The sequence below is a fragment of the Canis lupus genome, chromosome 4, assembly GCF_011100685.1.
Source record: "Canis lupus familiaris isolate Mischka breed German Shepherd chromosome 4, alternate assembly UU_Cfam_GSD_1.0, whole genome shotgun sequence".
NCBI classification, from domain to species: Eukaryota; Metazoa; Chordata; class Mammalia; order Carnivora; family Canidae; genus Canis; species Canis lupus.
The window spans coordinates 88,591,334-88,610,514 of NC_049225.1; the positions used below are offsets into that span (position 1 = coordinate 88,591,334).

The window sequence follows — 19,181 nt, forward strand, 5'->3', positions numbered from 1 at the left end:
TCTGTGCTTAGCAAGGAGTCTGCTTGAGAATCTCTCTCTCCCCTCCCCTGCTCTCTAAATAAATAAATACTCTCTAAATAAATAAATAAATACTCTCTAAATAAATAAATAAATAAATAAATAAATAAAATCTTAAAAAAAATTCAGCTATTTGTATGTCTAGTCCCTTACTGGACATATAGAAAGGATATATCTGGTCATTAAAAACAAGACAAAATACCTGAACACCCCTCATTCCTGTGCCAGAAACAAAATGTTGCAAAGAACCTTGGCACGTTTCTCTAAGTGGCTTTTTGAAATTCTCGAACCACGTCTGTCGCAGGGCTTATCTCTAGTTTTGTAACAGTTTCCAGAAACTTGCTGATAGTCACTCATCGTTTACACGGGGGTCCCTGGATTCTGAAAGAAACAGAACTTACCACTGTAAATGCTGCGTGAGCGCGAGCATCCAGGCCGAAGAGGAAGCAACTATGAGTGATGAGCGAACACCTACAAGCAGACCGTGAGCTTTGGTCGGGCCAGAAAACCCTCCGGATTTGTTGGCCTTACAGTGTATGGTTATGGGGTAATTAAGTCCCTGCTGCAGTTTGGGATCCACCTGGCAGGAGTGGAGTGAACCTCTTCAGTCCCCCGGAGTCAGGCTCTTCATCTTTCCGGGATCATCTCCAAAAATGCTCGTGTCCCTGACAAATTACCATTTGCGTTCCAACAACGGTACGAGCTGTTGGACCCTGGGCTATCCAGCCTCGCCGTGCTGCCTAGATGGTCCTGCGATCACCAGAGATCCCCACAGGGACGCATCTTCTGAAAACGGTGTGCGACACGGGAGTAGCCAAAGCCAGCTTGTGTGTGCAACTAAACAACAGCGACAACAACGAGGCAAAAAACCAAAATAGGATTAAAAAAAAAAAAAACAAACTACAGAACCCAGACCTCAATTTACGTGTCATCAGTTGCCATAGAAGACTTACCAGGCAGGGCTACAGGCAAGGAGGGACAGCTGTGGAATTTGTCCTATCCAAAGTCAAGAAATAGTAAGCTTTTATAAAGTCTTAAAATTTGCCTTTGCTATCTCCCTCAGAACTATCAAAGGTTTCCGAGTGTCAGCAAAGGGGACTGTCACCCCCGCCCCCACGCGGTCTCGGATCTCAGGAGCCCCCGAGTCCTGGAGAGTAGCCTGGCTGTGAAGCTGGTGGCACAGTCCTACGCGTCGCCCCAAACCCGGGAAGAAAGGTCACTTCTCGGGGCCAGAGCGAGCTATTGGCCGTGTGCAATTAGGCTTCGGGGCCCAGGGTCAACGCATTTCGTATGAGGGAAGCTAAAAACCCAAATAGTCAGCACCTAAGCCCATGCGGCTTTCCTGGTTGCAAGCACGGGGGGTCCCTACGCGACCCGATCACCCTCAGGACCACTGGCCACACGCATTTGGGGTTAAGCGCACATTCTAAAAGGAGGGGAGGCTCCGGCTCCCCCGTGGTTTGTGTGTCCCGTCGCTTTCTGGGTGCACTATTTTTAAAAGAAACATTACAGGCAGGAGCACCAAGGCGATGGTCCCAGGGAAACAGCGCCAGCTCGCAAATCCTGGAGGAGACTCTGGTTTTCATTAACTGAGCAAGAGGTCATTCATTATTTCTGTCTCTCTCTCTCTCTCTTTCTTTAAATCTGCAGCCTTTTGGTCTCCAACTTTCCCGGGCATCCATGGCCATTATTCTTTGGATATTTTAAAATTGTGAATGTAAAGCCAACCGAAGTCTCCCCATCCAACTAGCTCATGGAAAGCCTTGGCGGCGTAGACGCCGTTCCTGCACATCAACTGTGTCGTAAATCAGCCTGTGTGGCTGTAACAAGAACAGGAGAAATGGTATGAATTCTCCGTCCCTGGGTCTTCTGCTAAGACAAGATGATCTCTTCAGGGGCTGGACCAAGCGGCCAGGGAGCACGAAAACCCAGCTTTTGCCACATTTCTCCATGCTTGGAGGTGGGATTGCAAAATGAAAAGATCTACGGTTGAAATCCAACGCATCTGTGTGGTTATCCTGGAAGCACGGATAGTGTCAAAGTCTATGCAGGCGATTATATCTGCTTCGGTCTCCATCTCCAAAGGAAAGGCTTCGAGATAAAACGAAGAAGCCGATTTATCACTTGTGACAGTTTGTCCCTTTATCTACTTTCTCAGAAAGGAAAAAGGCCTTGATAAGGTCGTTTAAAATCTTTTTTTTTTTTTAATTTTTATTTATTTATGATAGTCACAGAGAGAGAGAGAGAGAGGCAGAGACACAGGAAGAGGGAGAAGCAGGCTCCATGCACCGGGAGCCCGACGTGGGATTCGATCCCGGGTCTCCAGGATCGCGCCCTGGGCCAAAGGCAGGCGCCAAACCGCTGCGCCACCCAGGGATCCCCGGGTCGTTTAAATTCTAAGTGTAAATGCCCACGAAGGAAACAGTCATGATGTGAAACCCGGAATTTCTTTAAAAAATTTTTTATTTATAGAGAATGTCTGTGTTCATTGGTGGTGGAGGAGGATGGGAGACAAAGGAAGCACCAATGCCTGGCGAGGCTCTAGTTGGAGGTCCTCCCCCCGGATCTTTTGCACGCCCGTCTGGAAGCGGCCTCGGAGGCCTTCCCAGGCTTTGCAAGGCCGTGGGGCTCTGAACACCAGGGGACTGCTCTCCCGGCAGCAAAACAGAAATTAAGAGCCTTCCCGCCGCCCTCACACTTCCCAGGTGACGGCTTTCATCCCTCGGTCTTTTACTGTGGCAGATAATTTCACATTCCCAAGCCTGACGCTATTAGAGGTTCCAGAGAACCCGTCCTCGGGGACTTTACAAATCGAATCCATTTCTTGGCAATTTTTAACAGCGACGTTTTCAACCCTCCTTGGGCCTTCCAGCGTTTTTGACATTACCGGCCCAGGCTGGTGTGCAGCGGAGGGGCAGGATAAATTGGGAAACCTCGGGCTCCCTGGGTGGCTCAGCAGTTGGCACCTGCCTTTGGCCCAGGGCGCGATCCTGGAGTCCTGGGATCGAGTCCCATATCGGGCTCCCGGTGCATGGAGCCTGCGTCTCCCTCTGCCTGTGTTTCTGCCTCTGTGTGTGTGTGTGTGTCTCTAATGAGTAAATAAATAAAATCTTTTTAAAAAAATTGGGAAACCTCGACTATTCTGACCCCCTCCCTCCCCTTGATGAACAGGTAACAGCAGTTCCCAAGACAGCTGTGCAGGCCCAAGTGTCCTAGCAGCCCGGGGGGTGTGTGTGGGGGGGTGCGTCGATCGTCCCGCGGGGCTGGATCCTGCAGAAACAGGCCTGTGGCCGACCTTGACCTGTTACCGCGCCTGCTGTTCGGGGGGGACGGTCAAGCTGCTTTGGGCTTCCTCAGGGTTTGTCCAAGAAATTATGGTTCAGTGTGGTCTTCACAGAAAATCCCCACTCTTTGTATGGTATTGTACGTGTGCGCATGGAGGCGTGTATCTGCGCACAGGACTCAGTCTGTGGGAGGACAGCAGCGCAGAGCTTGCTCTTTCTGAGGACGCGGACCCCGAGGCAACGCCAGAGTTGGCCCGTAGTCCGTATAGTTGGCGTCTGATGCCGCTAACCTACGGCAAAGGGCAACGACTTCTATGAGCCTCATCGATGCTGCCTCCCGGAGAGGGCTCCCCGTAGGGACGCTCAAGGGCCCCGTGGCCTCTGATGGCCCCGTGGCCTCTGATGGCCCCTTGTCCAGCTCAAGGGTCTTGTCCTCTGGCCGGAGCCCCTAAATTTTATTCCTCTTTCCATATGGTGATGAAAATGACCTCTTGGGCAAACTCCATCGGGGAAAGACTCGGTGCCGCCACAGTGTCTGGCACATGTTGGATCCTTAGTGAGTGTTTGTCAGATGAATGAGTGAGAGGGTGTTGCCTCTGCTTTTTAAACTCCTCTCCCCATTCTATAACTCATTCTATGATATTACAGGTATTTGACCTGACATACCACTTAGGCTAAGGATAGTCTCTCTTTCCCCCCCGGAAGCTATCACCGTAACTGCTCAGTAAATCTTGGTGAAAGGGGTTGAGAGTTGCTCCCTGGGCATCCTTTGTTCATGACGAATGACTTCAATTTCCAGTCTCCATCATATGTTGGTCATCATGGGCCGGGAGAGAGTTCAGACATACTGATCTCATCAGGGTAAAATTCAGTAGCTCAGTGATGGAAAGAGAAACATTCTGCAGTATAGCAACGACTAGATTTGGAAATATTTAGGCCAAGAGTTTTTTTTTTTTTTTTTTATATGATCTTCAAGGCCATTCTGGTTTCTGGTGATGCTGGTAGCGAACATCTGAGCAACAGTTTAGAGCTTATTGAGCCTTCCTGGGTAGTGCACGAGGCCAACATCCTTGTTGCAATCCAGGTAGCTCCGCGGGAGATGCCACAGGGGTGCTGGTGACAGGCAGCGGTTGAGCCGCCTCCAGCTTCCTAATGGAGGTGTTCTTTCATCCCGTGTGGTTTTAGCAGATGCCAGGTGGCTTGGAGGGGGGAAAAAGGCTCTACACAATGGATCTGTGGCTTTAGGAGATTATGGTGCACTCAGAGAAAAAAGATGGAATAGTCACATCCTAAGTACACGCCTGGATGGGGTGTCCCGAGTGTCCGGGAGGGTTTACTGCTTCCCCCAGGTGAACAGCTCTGCCCACCTGGGGGTCATCTTCACGAAACTGCCCGAGTTGCTCTCTGGGCACCTGGAACTGTGTTTGAGGAGCCTCAACGACGGCATCAGCCTCCACTGCAGATGATGGCAGGCGCGTCCCTCCCCGCTGCACCTCCCCTTCCTGCCACAGTGAGGACGGGGCTGCTGAATGGATCAAGAAGAAGAAACCATTTGACCAACAGCACGCAAGAGTCAAAACCAGCTTCGTCTCACAGTTGTCTGTGGGAACGTTTTCACCGCAGGCTTTACCAAGTCTCTTCCTCCCCGACTGTCGAGTCAGCATTTCTTCAAATTAACGTCTCTCTTAGCTAATCATGATTGCCGGCTATTGAACAAATGCACGACTTTGGGTGGCTTCTTTGTGAACACGGAGAAGCGGGAAGCAATTTTTCTAGTATTACTTTTCCTCTTAAAAGGGCCCAATCTGTTTGGGTTCATGTTGCATGGTCTTGGGTATCAGATTTCTTGACGACTTTTCCTAATTCTGAACAAATGTCGATTTAAGAAGTCCAAGATAAATGCATTTTACTTGCTGCTGGCTTCTCCTGGGATCCCGGCAAGAACTGCATGGCGCTACCTCAAGTTAGTGCTCCCAGGCCGCTCACTGCCCTGTTGGCTAATGCGACGGTCATTAAGCGGATGACGTAGGATGTGAAGAAGGTTGAGGGCAAATACATTGAAAATCAAGATCTCTTAAAACCTTCTTACTTGCTACAGCTGGAGCGTGCCATGCACCCATCAGTACTTGCTTTCTGCCATGTTGATTTCTCATATCTAAGGGCTGGGGTGAGTAGAACTTTGGCATTTCTTTTTTTCCAACTGAATGATAATTTTTCCTTTTAGATCAAATTGCCGTGTTGCCCCTCTAGGTTTTACTCTAAGACCTTTTAAAAAATGTATAACAACCAATGGCATGATTTTGACGATTACTCCGATGTCTGTACCAGTGCCAGGGAAGTACTTTCAGGTCCACAGATACTTACTCGTCATTCTGAAATCTGGAGAGCTCTGAAGAAATAGAAGCCTTTTTTCATTATGTTTGGCACAAATTAATTTGGTGACAAAATCTGAATGGGTGCAGGGCTATTTATAGTCTGCAAGAATCTTACATAGTATGGCTATCTGTAGCGATTCCTGCAGAAATCTAACGTGTGTGACTAAGGGGCTGTCCTAGACTCTGCAGGGGTATTAGGAAATATACCACAGCTAACTTCCTAAAATATAAAAAATTATGAATTCCAAAGTACGTGTGGCTCTAAGAGTTTGGGCTAAGGAATCGAAGACCTGAGCTGAACTGTGAAGCTAACGATTTTTCACTCACCTGTTACTTTTCAGCCCAAATCACCGAGCCCAGGGAAACGACAAACTCGTGGCTGCAACTTTAAAGGGACAAGAGATGCACGGACCCGACTTGCTCTCTCTTTCAGCAGAAGATACGTTTCTGGCTCGCCCTTGAGTGTCCCCATCTGAACACCGTGCTCTTCCAGCCAGGGTATTAAATGAGACTTAACCCAATTACCAACATATTGCTTTATTTCTTGGTGGTAGTAAATTAAGGCTTTCTAGAGTCATACAGCACGCAGTGATCGAACATTAGAAATAAAAAAAAAAAAAAAAACAATGAGCATTCAATTTCGCAGAGGCAGGAAGGAAGCAATGTTTTAAAACAGATAAATTTCCTAGTGAGGCCTTTTCCTTGGTCTCTAAAAATCTGCTGAGCTGCTTCCCCAGTGACTTCTGCCATAGATTCATATCCCAAGTGGGGACAGAGTGGATGAAAAGAAGACTGGGGGGAAGGGAGAGACTGGGAGGGGCAGCATGTGCTGGGCAGTGAGTGCGAAAGTCAGCTTTGTCTCATGTTTGGAAGGCTGGTTGGGTGATGCGGTCGGGAGATGGTGGGACACCCCGTTCTCTGGTTCAGGGCACCATTTTGGATCTCTCTCCTCATTCTGGGAGCATGAACATATACCACTTGGAAGACCCCAGTGCCTGGGCTAGGGACAATCCTCGCGACTCATAAAATCCTAAAACGTCAGACCCGGTCACAAGTCACAGAGATGGGGATGCTACATTCAACCTCTTTCATGGCTCTAAACCCCGTGACTATCCCTAGACGCTCTTCCCAGCCAAGCAATTCACCCCCAGCCCCCGTGGCACAGGGTCTTGATTGCACACTAAGTTGCTGACGATGTTGACTGGAGAGGAGGCCATACGTCACATGACGCGTGGAAGAAACCTGGGCAGATGCCACCTCACTCTATCTCATCCTTCCCGACATAAGACAAAAAAACAAAACAAAACAAAAAAAACCAAAAAAACAAACCGCAGGGAGCCTACAGTGGGAGTGCAGTTGTCGAGCTGTGTGTGAGCTTGATCTGAAACGAATTCCACATACTTAGCTTGGAGATGCGGAGGTTCTGGGTTTGGATGGTGGACCCTTGGAGAAAGAAGCGGATGACGGAACAGCAGGGATGAAGGAGAGGTGTGGCTAGAGAACATGTGGGAACAGTCCTGGGTTTACTAACAAAAGGCAACTGCATTGTCATGAAAATGAGCGGTGGGCTTTCCTCTGGCATCCTGACTTCATGCCAATGAGGCCAGCACATGGCTTTCCATCCAAATAGGGCCATTTAGGATGTGTGCTTGGCAACGATTTTAATGTTCTATTCCAAGGGCCTGGCTAGTGGACCAGCGCCCAAGTGTCACCAATGTGCTCCTTCTTCCGTTTGCCTGGCATTTTTGAGTGAACAGTATTTAAACACCTGCGAGTCCGCTGTGCTTCCTTTGACAGAGAGCACGCGGACAGGCGCCGGCGAAGGCGGCAACCGCGCAGCTCAACGCTCAGGGCTTAGGCCCACGGGCTTCACGTGATGAAGTCTGGATGCACAGAGAATAGATAGATGAGCAAAGTGGAAGTGTGAGCTGCATGACAAAGAACCGACATGGCCGTTCCTGCCAGCTGCAGGGCACGTGTGCCTGACGCATGCCACGTGAACACTAAAAGGGACCGGGAAAACCTCCGAAGACGTGTCCTCTCGGGCCTCACTCGTCAATTAGGAATCATGAGGGTCTTGCTTCCTATCTGAGAACATTCAGCAACATCAGCCTGACTGGGGACGTGGGCTTTGCTGTGAGCAGGAAATCCTTTTCTTCCATAAGATGGCATGTGTGCGTGTGTGTGTGAGGAGGGGGCGGGGGGTGACGCGGGAAGCACTTGTCACAGGAGCCATCCAGCCAGCAGGGCAGGAGGAGGGGCCCGGGAGACTCACCCACCAAAATAAACGGGCTTAGAGTGACATTCCGGTGGGAGCAGAGGGCGCAGAGGACCCTCAGGCTGGCACGCGTGAGTGTCCCCGGAGCACCCGCAGAACCAGTATTCGTGGACGAGGTAGATGCCTCATATGCCGTGTGCCGGGGCGCTTCTGCTTACCTGCGCCCCACGTGTCCTTTCTGAACCAGGTACGACGCGGATCCTGGAGCTGGATGGCCTCTGATTCAGCGCCCGAGGCCGCGGCCCAGCGAGGGCAGGCCTGTGCCCCAGGTCACCGGCCGGTGGTGGCGGGGCCTCCTCCTGCACGGCGGGCCTGCCACTAGTGATTCTTTAGAAGAGGGCTGGAGGCGCTCTGTCTACATTTATTCACCGAGAATCTGCCCGGGCCGGGGACTGGTGCGTGGGGCTTAGGCCAACCTGGGGCTGAGGGGCGGGGGGCGGGGGGGGTTCAGGGGAGCATCTGCGGAGGGTGTGTGGCTGCGGCTGTTGGCCGGGCGGCCCGGGGAGGGGGCGCTCCCGGGGGCTCCTGAGACAGGAGGCCCCAGGCGCCCCTTGGGAGGAGGAAAGGCCTCGGGGCCCCCGCGGCCCCTGTCCTCGCCGGGCCTTCAGCAGAAGGCGGGGTTGCTGTGCTCGATGACACAGCGCCTGCAGTGGCGCTTCACGAAGCGCAGCGCCTCCACGGACACGTCGCAGTCCTGCACGTTGAGCATCTGCAGGTCGAAGCAGTTGGCCGCCACGATCTGCAGGCCCCGGCCCGTGATGCTCTCGCACGACTTGAGGCTGAGCCGCTTGAGGTTGAAGCAGTTCAGGGCCAGGCACTCGAGGCCCGAGTCGGACACCAGCGGGCACTTGCCGATGTCCAGGGACTTGAGCCTGGCGCAGTGCTTGGCCAGGTACTCCACGCCGTGGTCCGTGATGCCCTCGCAGCCCCGCGCGTTGAGGTAGCGCAGCTTGCCGCAGTACCTGGCCACGTAGCGGATGCCCACGTCGGTGACCCGGCCACAGTGCGCGATGCTCAGGTACCGCAGGCGCGCCTCCAGCTTGGCGATCTCCCGCAGGCCGAAGTCGCTGATGCAGCGGCAGTCGCTGACGCTCAGCTCGCGGAGGGAGCTGCAGTAGATCACCAGGTAGCGCAGGCCCTCGTCGGTGAGGCGCGCGCAGCGGCGCAGGTACAGGTGGGTCAGCCGCGTGCAGTGCGCCGCGATGGTGTGCAGGCCCTCGTCCTCCAGCGCGAAGCAGTCCGTCATGTCCAGGTAGCGGATGGAAATCTGCTTGCCGTGCAAGGGCGACAGCTGGATGGAGGCCTCCCGGGTCAGGCTGATGCAGGTCACCTTGGAGCACCCTGCGCGGAGAGACGGAGCACAGGCTCAGAGACCCCTAGAGCACCAGGTCGACCCGCCCAGCGCGGCCCCGGCGCGGCCCCTGCCTGCCCTGCCTGACCCCGTGGACAGCGACAGTGACAGCCGGGCCTCCGCGCTCCTCTGACCACGGGGCTACTCGATCATCCGGGCTCAAGACGCATCCCCGGCTTTAGGATCAAAGGGCCGCGGCTCCAGTCCTCGTCCGCCACTGGCTGCCTGGCCCTGGGCTGCTCGCGCTCCAGAGCCCCTCCTTGGTCCTAACACGGGGACCTGAGGTCCCTGCAAAGCCGCTGTGAAGGGTAAGTGGACCCATGCTCCTGAGCATGTCACCCTGGGCTGCGAAGCTCTGGAAGCTCAGTAAGGCTCAGTAAGGCCCGGCCGTCCCCCTGCAGTGGCCTGGTGGCTCCGTGCCCAAAACGCTGCCCAAGGCTTGGCTGTGATCCTGCTTGGCACAGAGGGCACGTGGCAGTCACCCCCGGTCCAGGTGTCCTCCTTATGGCCTCGGGAGGGGGCTCCCGTCTATGCAGTGGGCGTGAGGAGCTGGGGCGCCCGCACCTTAGAGACAGCGCTGGGGCGCGCGTAGTGGCAGCGACAGAGGTACTAGGGGGACCCCAGAGGGAAGACACCTAATCATTACCCCAACTCGGGCCGGCTGCCTGGGGACTCCAGGCACCTCTCTTTGCTCAAGGAAGAACGAGTGTCACTCGGTGATGGCTCCAGCCCCCCAACCGGCCTCTCTGGCCGCGCTCCCACCGGCTGTGCTCAGCTGCTCGGGGACTCTGGAGAACAGACCTCCGACCATGCCACCCCCACCGCCCAGGGGGGCCTCCAAGGACCGCACCTCTCAACAGCCCTCTACCCCGCCCCGGCGGACCACGCTGGCCTCCCTGCTGGCGCCCAGACCCCGCAGCTACCCCTCTGCCCCAGTGCCGGTGGCCTGGACACTTCCTCAGGTAGCCCCGCGGGCCAGCCCCGCTTTCTCGGGTCCCAGCGTGTGTCACTTCCCTGGACACTTCTTCCCAAGGGCCCTGCATGAACTCCTACTTCTGTTCAGCGCCCTTCCTCACTCTGTCGTTTGTCAGCTCAGGGATTTGCTGTCCTCACTCTGGGGCCGGGGGACTGGGCTGCCCCCTGCTGCATCCCTCCCCGGGCTCGCCGCTGCTCGCCGGGTGTCTGCTCTGTGCAGGAAGGCGTGGGACCCGCTCACACGTGGGCGGAGGGCGAGCTGGCAGCTCTTGCACAGGCACTCATCCCATCACCTAAGCCTAAGTACTCCCGGGGTCCCTCGTCTTGACATCATCACATGGACGGCTACGGCTCCAGCGGAGGGACCTCGGGGACACACAAGCCTTCAGCGGGTGACACTGCCCTCCCCTTCCCCTCAGGCCGTGCTTTCGTACCACAGATGTCTTTGGCAGATGCCAATTAGGCAGGAAGCGTGCCCGGCACACGGGGGCACCCACCCCGACCTCACCCCCGCGGGCAAATGTGGGGGGGCAGGGAGGGAGGCGGTTTCTCTCGTTACGTAAGTACCTGCAAAATACAGATGATTTCACCTCCTTGGCCCATCAAGCCTATATAAGCCTCTAGGGAATACCTGTAGACCTTCATCCAGGGCTAATTTTGCCCACTCAGGATAATTTAAATTCCAACATTTAAATGTCTTCAGGACTTTGACCATGGCTGATGCATATTTAGACTATGAAACAGTGTGTTTTATGCTTAATTACAATGTCTTTTATTTGCGTTGAATCATCAAGTTTACAGAATGGTTTCATAAATAATTTCTTTTTTTTTTTTCATAATTTCTTACCTGATTTTTAATCCATTTTACTGATAAGGAAATTCACGGTTAGGAAGATTTTTGTTGTCGTTGAGATCTAGAACCCGTTTAATTAATACTCCGTCCTTTTTCAGATGACTGGAGGATCTCTTTAGCTGTCTCTCTAAGCACCATTTCTAGCCACTCTCCCCTACGAATGTGTGTACGAACGACACATTGTATGTTACACAGACAATCACACAGGAAACATGCGTTCCAATGTGTATTTCCGTTCACTACATATTACCACGGAACACAGGCGCCGTCGATTCTTAGCTGTATAAACTGAAATAATAGGATGTCGATGTATAATATAAATAAATATACAGGCACGTCCCTTTCGTCCCACTACATAAACCGTATGCATCGTTTTCCTTTTCTCCGTGCTCTTCCGCAATCCTTGTGGCAGCTCCAAAGCCAGGTGCTTCACCTCAGGCACCTCCGGGCCCCGGCTGCTCGGGCAACATCCAGGGCTCCCGAGTGGCGACCTAATAGTGCTAATGGGGACTTTCCGCCCACCTCCTGGCAGCCTGCCCAGGAAACTCTTATAAACTTCAGGTCCTGGGAATAATGAGGTTCAAGAGCCAAGTGCTACCAAGTCAAAGAATTTCAGGAAAGAGTAAAGCGTACAATCCCGTGCTGGAGAACAAAGACGGGGCTCGTCAGAGGCCGGCCCTCTGCTCCGTCCAGTAGCCTCTGTGGTTTTGCAGAAGTCGATGGTACCCTGCCCGCAACTTTAACTCTGAAATCTTCCTTTGTTTCGAATTTCTTTTCTTAGAGCGACTGTAATCCTGCTTATGCTGAATTTATGTGTTCACGGTCATGGTTGCCCACTTGCGATGGCACACTGGGAAGGCACTTTGTTTCTCAAGATCCTAGGACAACCTTTGTTCCTAAACTCTTGGTTCTGGTTTTTCTCTTTCTCTCTCTCTCTCTCTTTAAAAATATCTAGTAAAATCTGATGCACTCCAGTAAGGACATTATGTTTGGTTTGGGGAAACAGATGCCTTGTTTTTGAAACTGAGCCCCTATTTTAAGGAAACACTGATTAAGGTCAGTTTTGGTAAAGACACTATATGGATATGTTCATATTATTTTACATCAATAATTTCTTTAAAGATCTTATTTATTCATGAGACACAGAGAGAGAGAGAGAGGCAGAGACACAGGCAGAGGGAGAAGCAGGCTCCATGCAGGGAGCCTGATGTGGGACTCGATCCCGGGTCTCCAGGATCACGCCCTGGGCTGCAGGCGGCGCTAAACCGCTGAGCCACCCGGGCTGCTCCATGTCCAGCCTTTGAAGCAATTTCATTTGTGATAATTACACTGTTTAATACTTTGAAAATTAGTTGGCTTTGCCATGTTTCATTGATGTTTAAAGATATTATTACTTGTGATATATTTTGATTTTATGTGTCAACTTGAGTAGATGATGATGCGCTAAGACATTGGCTAAACATTTCTGGGGGTACCTGTGAGCCTGTTTCTGGGTAAGATTAACATTTGAATCAGTGGACTCCTGTCAAGCAGACGCCTTCCTCAATGTGGATGGGCATCCTCCAATCCAGTGAGGGCCTGACTAGACCGAAAGGTGGAGGAATGGAGAATTCTTTCTCTGCTTGACTGCTCGAGCTGATGCATTCGTCTTCTCCTGCCTTCGAACTGAGACTTATACCATCAGCAGCCCTGGTTCTCGGGCCTTGAGACTTGGACCGAACTGCACTGCCAGCTTCCCAGAGTTTCCAGCTTGCAGATGGCAGATAAATCTCTTTACACACACGGGCGTGCACACGCGCAGAGACACACACGGTTCTGCTTCTTTGAAGAAACTGAGCTAAATATCAATAAGAGATACTATGTGATGACAAAACCCTACAGCTAGTTATAGTGTTTCAATGACTCGAAAAGACAGCTTTCAAGGTGAGCACCGCAGGCACAAGGGAGGCAGTCTCACATCCTCTGGGGGAATTAAGCTCCTGATCAGCCACGAATCATCCAAAGTCAAGTTTCCTGCCAGCTTGGACACCAAGGGGGGTAAGGCCTAGGTGAAATCACCTCTGGCAGCCCTCTGGCTTCTCCCAGGACCAGCTTACTCCTTCCAGATTCTCTCAGAACTGGAGGGCACCATTTGGAAAATCCTGCCCCTTCTCCCCCCATCTCTGGAATCCTGCTCTTAGCTTGGTGAGTCAGAGATTTCCTTGTGTACATAGTCTCTACACAGATCACAGCAGGTCACCGAGAGGCCTGTGAGCAAAAAACAAAGAGATCAGGCCCTGCAGATTAGGGGGATATAGAGGAAGGACACTAGGCTTAGGCCTCGCTCCATCCCCTCACTGGGGCTGGAAGCCCAGGAATTTCCATTCCCAACGTGCTTTCTACATTTCTGAATTTCAAAAGGGCTCCAGGAGAACAGGACGGTACTTGAAGCCAGTACCTGTGGTGCTCAGGGAGCTCCCTTAACAAGGACGGAGATTCCAAGCACAAGTCATTTTCTAATCTGATTTTCGAAAAGACAAGGAAATGAGGTGTCTGAAGAATAGGCCCACAGTGCTCAGAATCTTGGAATGTTTAAGAATCCAATTCCTTGCCTTTTGTTTTTTTTTTTTTTTTAAACTGAAGAGGAAGCACATCCAGAGAAAGCTGTGAACTGTCCCAAATCACAAAGTCTTGAAACTAGTCTCAGGCCACACCACGATGCTTTGTTTCCAGAACTCCTTAGGGAAACAACAAAAGAAAACCTCTTTGTTTCCTGCCTCTCCATGCCAGCGGTGGCCCCTGACTAACGGAACGGCCGGTCACTATGGTTTTGTCCCGAAGCCAGCTGAAGCCGGGGAGGAACTAGTTGCTTTGCAATAAATAACTGACTGTCATCGGAAATATTTTCAGACGTCGGCTTTTGAAAGAGAGAGAGCAAGCTGGGAGAGCGGACTCTGCCTTCGGGGTTGCTTGGGGGCCATCAGCTCCCACCGCTGCTTGTCAATCCCAGATTCTGTTTAGTTGCCTGTCATGGTTGTTTGTGCTTCTTGACCCCTCCCCGGCCGTCCCCGAGGTTGCGGCTCACGCTGTGGGCTCTTGAATAACTCCCCGAAGCATCTCACACGTGTCGGCCTCTCGGATGTGCTGGTCCTTGACGGGGCAGCGGGTGAGGTACAGGCAGGCTGCTAGGCCGCTGGACCCGCATCTGGCGCCCAAGTGTGAGTCTGGGGTTTAGTCCTTCCTGCCCGAGGCAGGTTTACAAAGATCTAAGGGCTCCCGTGAGGAGGAGGGCCTTGTCCTTGCACCAGGTAATTGAGAATGCTGCTTCAAAAAAGATCCCTGGGCGCCTGGCGGGCTCAGCGGTTTAGCGCCACTTTGGGCCCAGGGCGTGACCCCGGGGTCCTGGGATTGAGTCCTATGTCGGGCTCCCTGCATGGAGCCTGCTTCTCCCTCTGCCTGGGTCTCTCTTTCTCACTCATGAATAAATAAATAAATCTAAAAAAAAAAAAAGATCCCAACTCAACCCAAGGTGGAACATACGTTGAGTGGGCTGCAAGGGGTGTGCCTGGTGTCGGCGAGCACGGGGCGCAGGAGCCAGACGCAGCCTTGGCCTGGGTACAGCCGCTGGTGCTCACGGGGTGTGTGGCCCAGGAAGCCGGGGACCTGTGTGGCTGCCTGGGGTTCCGCGGCCACTGGGCCCACACGCCGGGCCACATACAGGTGCCCTCGGTGCTCTGCAGATGATGGCTTCATGGGGCAAGGGCACCGCAGGGCCTGGGGCCTGGGGCAGCATCTCCGGAGGGTCCCCTGCCCCTTCCCTTCCCCTGTACCCCGTCCCCCCTCTACCCCCCCATTCCCCGTGGGCCAGGCCAGCAGGGCAGGGGTGCAGCGGGTCCTGGGTCCTGGGTCCATCTCCCCTCCCTCCCATGCAGACCCAGGCCCTGGCCAGCAGGGTGGGGGTGCAGTGGGTCCTGGGTCCTGGAGTCCTGGGGCGGCCTCTCCAGAGCTCCCCTCCTGCCCCCTCCCTCCTGCTCCCCCGTCCCCCCTCCACCCTCCCATTCCCGTGGGCCGGGCCAGCAGGGTGGGGGCGCACCGGGCCCTGGGTCCGGGTCCTGGGTCCATCTCTCCCCTCCCCCCCTCCCCCCTCCGACCCAGGCCCCGGCCAGCGGGGCGGGGGCGCAGCGGGCCCTGGGTCCGGGTCCTGCGCCCTGGGTCCCGGGTCCTGCGCCCTGGGCCCCGGGTCCGGTCCGGGCCCTGCGTCCTGGGCCCCCCCACCCCCCCCACCCCGGCGGGGCGCGCGGCGGCCGCCACTTACCCGACACGTCCAGGTGCTCCAGGTTGGGGCACAGCGACACGACGTCGAAGACGGCCTCGTTGGAGATGTTGTGGCAGCCCGCGACCTCGAGGCGCCGCAGCTCGGGGCAGCACTGCGCCAGCGTGTAGAGCCCGCGGTCCGTGAGCCGCCGGCAGCCGCTCACCGCCACCGTCTCCAGCAGCAGGCACACGTTGGGCGTGTCCTGGCACAGGCGGCGCGTGAGCACCCGCAGCGCGCGGTCCGCGTGCAGCCCGGCGCCCGCCAGGCGGATGGCCCTCCAGAGGCGCGGGTCCCAGGCCACGTTGTACCAGCGGCGGCACACGCGCGCGCAGCGGCACAGCTGGTCGGTGCGCAGGAAGGAGAAGACGCGCACCAGGCAGGCGTCGGGGAGCCGCTCCACGCGGGCCTGCTCGCGCTGCGGACGCGCCGCCAGGCGGATGAGCGGGTGCGTGAGGCGCGGCGGCGGCGGCGCGTGCACCAGGGCCACGGTCTCGCCGGTGACCGACGACGACGACGTGGACGAGCCCCTTCCGTTCTGGCAGCCGCCGGGCGCGCCGGGGGCGCAGCTGAGGGCCGGGCTGGGCGTGCTCAGGGTGCGCATGCTCAGGTCGGAGTCTGGCAACGGGCAGAGAGCACAGGGTTAGGGGCGCAGGCGGCGGGCGGGGGGGCGGGGGGCGGGAGGGGTCCGCGGGGCACACCCTGCGGACGGGCGGGGAGCTGGGGCCGTGCACATGCCCGGGGACGGGCCGGGAGCTCGGGCCACGCACCTGCCTGCAGACCCGGAAGCTCGGGCCATGCACCTGCCTGGAGACTGGACAGGAGCTCGGCCCACGCACCTGCCTGCAGACCCGGAAGCTCGGGCCATGCACCTGCCTGCAGACTGGACAGGAGCTCGGCCCACGCACCTGCCTGCAGACCCGGGAGCTCGGGCCATGCACCTGCCCGCAGACGGGCCCGGGAGCTCGGGCCACGCACCTGCCTGCAGACCCAGGAGCTCGGGCCATGCACCTGCCCACAGACTGGACAGGAGCTCGGCCCACGCACCTGCCTGCAGACCCGGGAGCTCGGGCCATGCACCTGCCTGCAGACTGGACAGGAGCTCGGACCATGCACCTGCCTGCAGACCAGGGAGCTCGGCCCATGTACCTGCCTGCAGACCCGGGAGCTCGGGCCATGCACCTGCCCACAGACTGGACAGGAGCTCGGCCCACGCACCTGCCTGCAGACCCGGGAGCTCGGGCCATGCACCTGCCTGCAGACTGGACAGGAGCTCTGCCCACGCACCTGCCTGCAGACCCAGGAGCTCAGCCCATATGCACCTGCCCACAGACAGGCCTGGGAGCTCGGCCCATATGCACCTGCCTGCAGACCCGGGAGCTCGGGCCACGCACCGGCCTGCAGACCCGGGAGCTCGGGCCACGCACCTGCCTGCAGACTGGGGAGCTCGGGCCACGCACCTGCCTGCAGACCCGGAAGCTCGGGCCATGCACCTGCCTGCAGACTGGACAGGAGCTCGGCCCACGCACCTGCCTGCAGACCCAGGAGCTCAGCCCATATGCACCTGCCTGCAGACCCGGGAGCTCGGGCCATGCACCTGCCCGCAGACGGGCCCGGGAGCTCGGGCCACGCACCTGCCTGCAGACCCAGGAGCTCGGGCCATGCACCTGCCCACAGACTGGACAGGAGCTCGGCCCACGCACCTGCCTGCAGACCCGGGAGCTCGGGCCATGCACCTGCCTGCAGACTGGACAGGAGCTCGGCCCACGCACCTGCCTGCAGACCAGGGAGCTCGGCCCATGTACCTGCCTGCAGACCCGGGAGCTCGGGCCACGCACCTGCCTGCAGACCCGGGAGCTCGGGCCACGCACCTGCCTGCAGACCGGGGAGCTCGGGCCACGCACCTGCGTGCAGACCGGGGAGCTCGGCCCATGCACCTGCCCGCAGACGGGCCTGGGAGCTCGGCCCCTGCACCTGCCTGCAGACCCGGGAGCTCGGGCCATGCACACGCCCACAGACTGGACAGGAGCTCGGCCTACACACCTGCCCGCAGACCCGGGAGATCAGGCCATGCACCTGCCCATGGGGATGGGAGCTCGGCCCATGCACCTGCCTGCAGACCCAGGAGCTCGGGCCATGCACCTGCCTGCAGACCCGGGAGCTCGAGCCATGCACCTGCCCATGAGGACGAGAGCTTGGCCCATGCACCTGCCTGCAGACCCAGGAGCTCAGCCCATATGCACCTGCCCACAGACGGGCCTGGGACCTCGGCCCATATGCACCTGCCTGCAGACCCGGGAGCTCGGGCCATGCACCTGCCCGTGGGGACGGGGGCTCGGGCCACGCACCCACCCGCAGACAGGCCTGGGAGCTTGGGCCATGCACCTGACTGCAGACCCGGGAGCTCGGGCCATGCACCTGCCCGCGGACTGGACAGGAGCTCGGCCCATATGCACCTGCCTGCAGACCCGGGAGCTCAGGCCACGCACCTGCCTGCAGACCCAGGAGCTCGGGCCATGCACCTGCCCGCAGACCTGGGAACTTGGCCCACACACCTGCCCCATGACCTGCCTGGGAGCTCAGTCCATGCACCTGCCCGTGGATGGGCCCGGCAGCTTGGCCCACCCACCTGCTCGCAGACCTGGGAGCTCAACCCACGCACCTGCCCACGGAGAGGCCAGGAGCTCAGCCCACCCACCTGCTCGCAGACCTCGGAGCTCGGCCCACGAACCTGCCCACGGAGAGGCCAGGAGCTCAGCCCACCCACCTGCCTTGCAGTTAGGCCCACCCACCTGGCCCACCCACCAGAGACCTCGGCCCACCCACCCCGCCGACAGGCCACCCTGCTACCGGCCATTGCGGCACTGGGAGCCACAGCTGTGTCCCACGCCAAAAAGGAACCGCGCCCTGTGCTGCAGCGGGAACCCTGGGCCTAAGACCCGGTTCAGGAACCCAGGCCAGCTGCAGAGCCAGGGCCACAGCGGTGACCTCTGACCTGTCCCGGTGCTGGTTACTAGAGGGGCGAGGCCCAGTTTCAGGAGCGCTATTCCGGGAGGAAACCTCCCATATGATGAACATGAACTCTCTTCCTTTCCTTATTACATTTTGGGGAGGCAGGTAATCATGTCGCATTTACCAATGAAGGAGTGAGTCCAGGGGAGAGGCCCGGCCTGGCTCTGGGGAGCCTCTGCGTCCTTGGGCCACCACCCCTCCTGTCCAGCCTCTCATCTTTTGATCACTGCACCCCAGCCTCTGCCCTCAGAGCCACCCCGCTTCCACCTCGAGAGCAGGCACTTGGGCTGGTATTTCCAGGCCTTCAATGCGGGGCGAATGTTCTCCCTCCTTACAACGCTCTCTCCCTCACATTTGAGTGGTGTGATTCACATTCTATTCTTTGAAATAAGAAAGACCAGGTAGTGGGGATACAGGTAGTCTTTAGAGTGCCACTCCAGGAAGTGTGCTCAGGGGCACCCGGGGGCTCAGCGGTGGGGCGTCTGCCTTCGGCCCAGGGCGTGACCCCGGGGTCCCGGGATCGAGTCCTGCGTTGGGCTCCCTGCATGGAGCCTGCTTGTCCCTCTGCCTGGGTCTCTGCCTCTCTCTCTCTGTCTCTCATAAATAAATAAATAAATAAATAAATAAATAAATAAATAAATAAATAAAATCGTTTAAAAAAAAGTGTGCTCATTTCATGCCCCCCACCTTGATATCTGTATCTATATGAAATAATGTATTTTCTATATAAATATATTTATCATA

General features: G+C 56.3%; 1 protein-coding gene across 2 annotated transcripts in view; it reads right to left on the reverse strand.

The window, feature by feature from the left end:
• Window positions 1-6,194: 6,194 nt before the first annotated feature.
• The window catches only part of FBXL7 (F-box and leucine rich repeat protein 7), a 352,371-nt gene continuing 339,384 nt past the window's right edge, over window positions 6,195-19,181 (reverse strand). For both annotated transcript variants that reach the window (XM_038535441.1, XM_038535442.1), the window contains exons 3-4: window positions 15,429-16,043; window positions 6,195-9,296 (exon numbers count right to left, since the gene is read on the reverse strand). In XM_038535441.1, the coding sequence (XP_038391369.1) occupies window positions 8,560-9,296; window positions 15,429-16,043 (1,352 nt within the window). In that variant the 3' untranslated portion in view covers window positions 6,195-8,559. The remainder of the gene's footprint in view (window positions 9,297-15,428; window positions 16,044-19,181) is intronic.